An 8,228-nucleotide genomic window follows, 5' to 3' on the forward strand; every position below is an offset into this window, starting at 1 on the left:
GATTTTTGTTGCTAGTTCAATCATCAACAAAATTAACATCTCCTTGTTTATGTGATTTAGAAAATCTAAAATTAATGTAAATTAAAATTTTACTTAAAATATGAATAGTTGAACCATTTTATGTTTAACATTTCTATTTACAAATTCAAATTTATTTTAAAACCAATGATATTTGATAAATGGAGAAATAATAAGTACACAAACTACAAACAATGTAAATTTACGCTGAAATACACAAAGAATGAAACAAATACACAATAATTGACAAAAGACTTATTTTAATCTAATTTTTTTTCCTAACAAAGACTTATTTATTATTTAAAAAAACATGTCATAGTTTTTCTAAGTAAAAAGAATACATTAAGAGAGAGAGATAGTTTTCCTCGAGTTACAGTGTGAGAGAAAATGTTTTATAGTGAGTCCCAAAAAAACAAGTCATTTTCTTCTAAATTTTCCTTTCAAAATCAAAGGTAGAGATTTATTTATTTTTGTGATGTTTGGCTTTCACAAAATCTTACCTCACAAGTTTATTTTCTACAAACAAATACAAAGTATTGTTTATTGTTGGAAGGATTTGAAGTGAGTGCTACTTAAATAAATAATTAATTGGTAAAAATTTACCCTTGTTTCATATTTCCTGGGTAAGTAATTCTGGCATACTTTTAATAGTAAATTTTTTTCTTTAAAAATGTGTAATATTATTAAATCATATTGAAGTGAAAAACCTGTTATAAACTTACAAACTTATTCATGTGGTGGGTGCCAGTGAGGGCCAAAACACGCTTTAATGAAGGTGGAGAAGATACATGCCAAGGAATTATTGGCACCACGAAATCAATGGTTTACGACAAAAAAGCTGCCATAAGGATGTGAAGTTTGAGGTTTCAGTTTATTGTAAGAGCAACCTAGAAGATGATTTCTATGCTGTCCATGTGTCTAACTTATGTATGGACATATGGTCTCTTTCAACTGCTCCTTAATGTGTTGCAACAATTTCACAAATAAACTAAAAACAAAGATGAAGACAGCTTTGGATAAGACGATCATTACAAGTGGACCAATCAGAACACTCACCACCCATTTTCACTCCAAAACATGTTCTTAAGATATAAACCACATAAAATTTTACCAAGTCATCATATCATAATTTCATAACCTTTGTCCTATTCTCGACCCTTTTGGTTAATAATTGATTAAAAAAAATCCCATTCATCCAGACTTTCTTTTGTGTGACTTAAAATAACACCAAAACAAATTAAAATAATTGATTTTAATGCTCGTTGTTTTTCTTATAATTATCAAATTTACAATACAATTTATTGATAAATCCAACACGGAACCCAAAAAGTAAATGATCTTCAAAAACATTGTTAATATTTTTTATTATGCTTAATATTTGGACAAGAGTTTGTTGATGCGGTCACTCTAGTATTGTTGGTATGACATTTTTTATCTTGAGTATTATTTTTATACCACAATTTTGAAAACTATTTGTAAGACTCATCAAATTAATCTCACCTGATCAAAAATATTTTAAGATAGTATTATTAGTGACAATATTTTTATATATTATTAAATGGTTGTGTTTCATGATATTTTTTAATATTATATATTTACATAATATTTGATAAATTAGATAAAATATTTGTTGATAATAATTAATATTTTTTTATATTATCAATTTTATCATGAGTCACAAATCTAAAATTCTATAAATATATATAGTAATTCATTATGAAATGTATGTTATCTTTTATTCAAAGTGATCTAAACTTTTTTAATAACAATCTTTTACAAATAAATCTTATCTTATATTCTAACTATCAAGAATACATATAAGAACTTTTTAATCATCTTATATTTTGTCACACTTAAAATTTAGTAAAATCACTGCTTATAACTTGTATTACTAAATTTAGTTTAAATAGAAATTCAATATTTATTGTTTGTATTAATTATATATTGTTGAATTAATTAAATAAATTATTGTGCTGTAAATTTATATTAAAAAATCTTAGTGTATTTTTGGGATATATGACGTGACTAGTTTAATCCGAAAATTTTCAGATACATATGGTTTACAGAAAATTAAAATGTATAGTAGAAATGAATTACGTGGATGATTTTTTTATAATGCAAATCTAAGTGGATGTTAGCTTAAATGGGTGATCCATCTCCCTACCAACTTTGCCGACAGCTGTCAGAGTGTCCACTTCAGAAAGAAGAAGAAAACGTGTTTTCTGTATTTTATTCAAAAAATGATATTTATTACTTCATCTCGTGTAAAAAATAATTTTGTAATTTCAAACACTAAAATAATGTTTTTATTTTTTATTTTTTTTTAGTATAAGCTGCATAGCTTTTATCGTACTATATATAATCTTATCATAAATAAAACAACTCCTGCACACAGTATTTAAGGATTTTGATAACAAAATCTGAATTGCGAAATTGATAATCCAACTGTTTAATTAAGTAATTAAAAGTTATCAAAATAACTGTTTAATTAATTATTGGCCATAAAGCAGTTGCATCAAAATCTTTAATTACAAAAAAGAATGAGTACACAAGTCAGAACCTTTAAGGTGGTATTAACTTTATCTATATAGGTGATTATTATTTTTGAAGGACAAATGGTTGAGAACATAGTAGTGACCAAAAACATCAAACTAAATTTCTATTTAGAAAAAAGCTACTAACGAAAAACAGAGGTGCATGTAAGAACAAAGGAGTAACGAAAAACAGAGGTGCATGTAAGAACAAAGGAATTTCGGAAACAACAAAAACTTATTTTTACCGGTAGGGAAAACAACCTGGTTGTAGTTTTGTTTTGCAGAGTTTATATATATACGGTCATCACCTAACGTGGTTAGTTGAGTATAGTGGTGAAGAAGCAAGTGGGGCTAGGCAAAGGTGTGTCAAGAAACGAAGATAAAAGTTGTGTGGTGGTTGTTGCGGTGGGTGGCAGTGCAGTGAATATGGGTTCTCAGGTGTCTAAGCAGATGGAACGGAGAAAGACAATTCACACAGAGAAGAAAGTTCTCTCCGATCTGAAAACGTCCGGAGAAGAGTACCCTGGCTCTGAGTACCGTCCTCAAGACAGGAAAAACTGGATGTCTGGTCTGAACCCAGAGAAACTACGCATCAACCAGATCGTGTGGCCGGGGACGCACGACTCTGCCACCAACAAAATCGGCATCCCCCTCGTCACTCGCCCTTTCGCCCAGTGTCAATCGCTCTCCATATACCGGCAGTTGGTCCTTGGTACCCGCGTCCTTGACATTCGGGTCGAAGAAAACCGTCGCATCTGCCATGGCATCCTGGTCACCTACAGCGTGGACGTGGTCCTGAACGACGTGAAGAAGTTCCTGTCTGAGACACAGTCCGAGGTGATCATCCTGGAGATCAGAACAGAGTACGGGCACGAGGACCCACCCGAATTCGATAAGTACTTGGAGGAGCAGTTGGGGGAGTTTCTGATCCCTCAGGACGAGGGCGTTTTCGGGAAGACCATAGCGGAGGTGTTGCCGAGGAGAGTTATTTGCGTGTGGAAGCCCAGAAAATCGGCCCAGCCCAAAGCAGGGAGTCCTCTGTGGAGTGCGGGCTTTCTGAAGGATAATTGGGTGAACACGGATCTCCCTTCCACGAAGTTCGACGCTAATTTAAAGCACTTGACTGAGCACCCAGGCGTGACGTCGCGCAAGTACTTCTACAGGGTGGAGAACACCGTTACGCCGGTGGCCGATAACCCTGTTCTGTGCGTGAAACCCGTTACACGACGGATTCATGGGTACGCCAGGCTCTTCATCGCTCAGTGCTTCGCTAAAGGCATCGCTGATAGGCTTCAGGTTCTCTCCACCGATTTCATCGAGGAGGATTTTGTTGATGCCTGCGTCGGACTCACTCATGCAAGGGTCGAAGGCAAAGCCTGAACTCACCTGTTTCATGCCTGTCAGTCATGCTTTTCTTTCTCGATTTCTTTTTTATTTTATCTGTACATTATTATATATAGTTTCATCAATCTGCTCTTGTCCTGTGAATAGATTCGATTCTGAATTGTGAACTGTGAATTGTGAGGATGTTTTCCAGAATGTCTGTCAGACGCGTGTGCAAAATAAATCGAAATTATAACTGAAAAACAGTTTCTTACAGGTCTTTCATTCTGTCATCCAATTATCAAATATGTTATATAATTGTACCGTTTCTTTTTCAAAACTTTAGACAAAATATTCTCACCTGATACGAACTTTGAAACGAATTACACACTGACTCAAACAAACACATAAATAAATATATATACATATACATAAATGTACATATACATACGTATATATGTATATACATGTATACATATACATGTATAGATATACATATACATAAATGTATATATACATACATGTATATATACATACATATATATATACATGTATACATATACGTGTATATATATATATATATATACATATACATGTATATGTGTACATATACATGTATATGTGTACATATACATGTATATGTGTACATATACATGTATATGTGTACATATATATGTACATGTATGTATATATATATATATATATATATATATATGTATATGTACATATATATATATATGTATATATATATATAGACAAAAATACCCTTATATCTTTCTTCTCAATCTTTACTCACCTCTTTCATTCCTCTCAATCCTTTATCTTTCATCTCTCTCACTCCAACCTTTTCTCTGTTATCCTAATGTAGTCCAAATTAAAAAAATCAGAAACACTTGCCGTTAAACAATTTGTCTTTGTAAAGAGTTGAGTTATTGACATATTCACTTTCAGGCAAAGGTTCATTCAACATCTCTTCAATTTCACCATCTTCACTAACCTCTCTAATTTCATCATCTGCATATATTGAACCATCATCTCTAAAAAAACTCTCTATGCCAATTACCAATCTTATCGGATGTCATTATGCTACCCTTAACCTTAAAACTTAGAATCCATGATATATAAGGATATTTTTATCTACTAAAACCCGGTACACATTGTTAAAATGTACCAACTGAAAAACAGGCGAAGGCGCTTTTATCAAGTAAAAGCACAAGTTACTTTTATAGATTTTTTAAATTCAAGTTTTGAAAGAGACCGTTTCGTATATACTAACTGTTATTTAATCTAGTAGTGGGTGTATATGAAAAACTGCTTGTGTAATTTGTGATTCATGGAGTACTCGTCTTTTTTATTTTGAAATCTGATGTAAGATGATGAATTTTTTAAGCATTCAATGGTTATTATTCTTGTTCAAGGGGTAGAGAATCTCCCGTTAGACCATTTGTGAATATGAATTTGTGTTTGTCCTCATTAAAATGAATATTCTTTCTTTATTTTCCTTCTCCTTTTTAGTTCTTAAGAGATTAATGAAAAATCATTTCCAAAAGATTTTTTTATGTGCTAGATACATTAATTTTTTTAAAATTAAATTACGTAGGTTAAGTTATAACTTCATTGTAATTTGGGTTGTTATATTTTTAAGTATAAGAAGGTGTATTTTAACTATTAATTATAATTTTTAAGTTAGTGATAAACGCTTCATCTAATAATTAATGTTAATAATTAACGTTTGAACTAACAATTAATACAAGAATCATGAATTTGATTCACAATATTCTTATTGTTGGAGAGAGATGACTACATATTACATAAAATATCTCAAAGGTTTATACTAAGTGGACAAAATCACACTTGAGACTCAGAAAACAATTGTGAATCATGATATTTAATTAAAAAGAATTATGATTTGTCATTCCACCCTTAATGTCAACAAAACAAAGACGAACATGTTTCCTATTTCATGGTCCAAAATTTGGATCCATCCTGAGAGATATTCCAAACCATCTTAATTTTCACAGCAAAATATTGATTTTAGGAGAAGCAAAATTGTGGTACAGAGCAACATGTTTGATGAAACTTTATTTGACATCACATTCGATTAGGTCGGTAGGTTACTGAATGGAACCATGTTGTCTTTCTCAAATTTTTTTCTTATACGTTTGTAGCTTAGTATGTTGCCAACAAGGTTAAGCTTCCAAGAAGGATAATGGACAGGAATTGGCTTTTAAAGTTTGAAATGGACAGGAGATTATAACTAATTTTGGACCAAAATAGTTTCTGAGCAGTGGGCCTACAGGGGGTTTCTTCCTGCATCTACATTATTTTCTTCCTACACCCCATTGTTTTCTTTCTACACCTCTAAATTTGTTCTTGCTTTCCATTTTGTAATTATATATATTTATTAAATATTTTAATTTATTTACATCTTCTTACTCCGTCTCATGCAATCAATCGAAACCCCTTTCACAGCCATTCACCGAGGTAAGGTTTTTTATTTGAAGTTGTACTGGTGGGTGTGGGTTTTCCGGCGTGGTGGTTTGAGGTTGGGGTGCATGTAAGAAAATCTGGATTACTTAATTTATTTGAAGTTTCTGTTAACTGGAATATGAAATCTGGTTCGGATCTCAGGATGCGGGAATGAAAACTAGATTACGTAATCCGGAACGTAGTGAATCGGATACAAAGCGTTGAGTGTATTGACCAAACTTCATAATCCGGTGTGTGTTGTGAGATAAACCGTTATGAATTAGTTATTATGTAGTTGATGAATGAAGATGTTATTTGACTGGTGGAGAATGTAGATTGTTGGTAGTAATATGACATTGTTGATCAAGTTTTTGCTAATAATTTTTTTTTCTTTATATTTGTTCCAGAAACATTCATATGCAATTTTGTATATATTCTTATATTTAAGGTTAGAATCCAATCAAAGAACAAAGGTGCATCACTAATAAAAGTATAGTCTCATTGTAAAACTATTGAACACATTAAAATTTTATTTCAACTAATAGAAATATAGATGAATATTGTATTATATGATTAGTCATATCTTTATGATGGACCACCATACAATTATATCTTGTTGATGGATCAAACGGTCATCAATCCATAATGTGACTTGTTAAATGACTTAAGTTACTATAAAATTAACACTAACATTAATTGAGTAAGTTTAATATAAAAACTATGAATATATATTTAAGATAAATAATTATATTTATTATTCATTAGTTGTTCTAAGTGTCTAATAAATAATAACTTTGATATCAAAATACTTCTTTATAAATAATCTTTCAACGGGATCTAACGGAGTAAAAAGCGTATGTTGATAAAAACAAATACTTGGACATATAAAACCTAAAAAACCTATACTAGTGCAGAAAGAGCTTTAGACGTCTGTTATTTTGGGTTTTTAACGTCAGATCCCGATCCGACGTCTTTATGAGTGACCTCAATGGGATGTCGGACTCTACAGGTCCGACATCTTTATAGATGTCGGACATGCATTAACCGACGTCTAAGGACATTATAGACGTCAGACATGACATTAATCGACGTTTACTGCAACTCGTCTCTTTGGGTAGCGTAGTAGCACCTTCTTCCTTTGCTAGTTTTGTCATAGAAAAGGTTGCGTCTTTTGGACCTCTTATGGCATTTCAACCGAAAACCGAATCTGGGTCCTTGCTTAGTTCCATTCCAACCGGCAATGAAAACGAATACGGTGACATGAGAACAAGGCAAGGACCCAGGTTCGGTTTTGGGTTGAAATGCTATAAGACATCCAAAAGACGCAAACTTTTCTTACGAGGAAACTAGCAAAGGGAAAATGTGCTACTATGCTACCAAAAGACATCAGAAAAACTGCATCAAAACACAACGAAAACTCATTTTAGTCGGTTCAAATAGAAGATAATCCATCAAAGACTAATTTAATAGGAGTAAAAGTAAGTTTAAACGGTTCAAAAGAAACAAAAACGCACCTGGAAATGAATTGTCGCGAAGAGAAAAGGCGAGAAGGAAGACGATGAAGTACGCGTAACCGCGGGTTCGATTTCTGATTTAACAGCAAACAAGACGTCGGACACAGAGGGCACCGACGTCTATTCTCGCCTAGACGTCGGAGCCCTCACTAATATGACGTCCAAAACAACTTTTCACCTACCCTGTCAGGTCATTTAGACGTCGGATGCGGGATCAGACTTCTATATGGCGGAAAAAAAGAACTTTTCATCTACCTGTCAGACATATACACGTCTGTTAGGAGGGACACCGACGTCTATAATCGTATATAGACATCGGGATGGCGGGATCGGACGTTTATATAGCGGAAAAAATAATTTTTCATCTACC

At 32.5% G+C, this 8,228-nt stretch overlaps 1 protein-coding gene across 1 annotated transcript; it reads left to right on the forward strand.

Moving 5' to 3' along the window:
* The first annotated feature begins 2,740 nt into the window (after positions 1–2,740).
* LOC124837286 (uncharacterized) lies at positions 2,741–4,151 on the forward strand. Its single transcript, XM_047312610.2, has one exon. It carries the CDS (start codon positions 2,979–2,981, stop codon positions 3,930–3,932), a length of 954 nt encoding a protein of 317 aa, XP_047168566.1. The 5' UTR covers positions 2,741–2,978; the 3' UTR covers positions 3,933–4,151.
* The last annotated feature ends 4,077 nt before the right edge of the window (positions 4,152–8,228 follow it).

Source organism: Vigna umbellata, chromosome 2, assembly GCF_029865625.1.
Source record: "Vigna umbellata cultivar VRB3 chromosome 2, Vumbellata_1.0, whole genome shotgun sequence".
NCBI lineage: Eukaryota > Viridiplantae > Streptophyta > Magnoliopsida > Fabales > Fabaceae > Vigna > Vigna umbellata.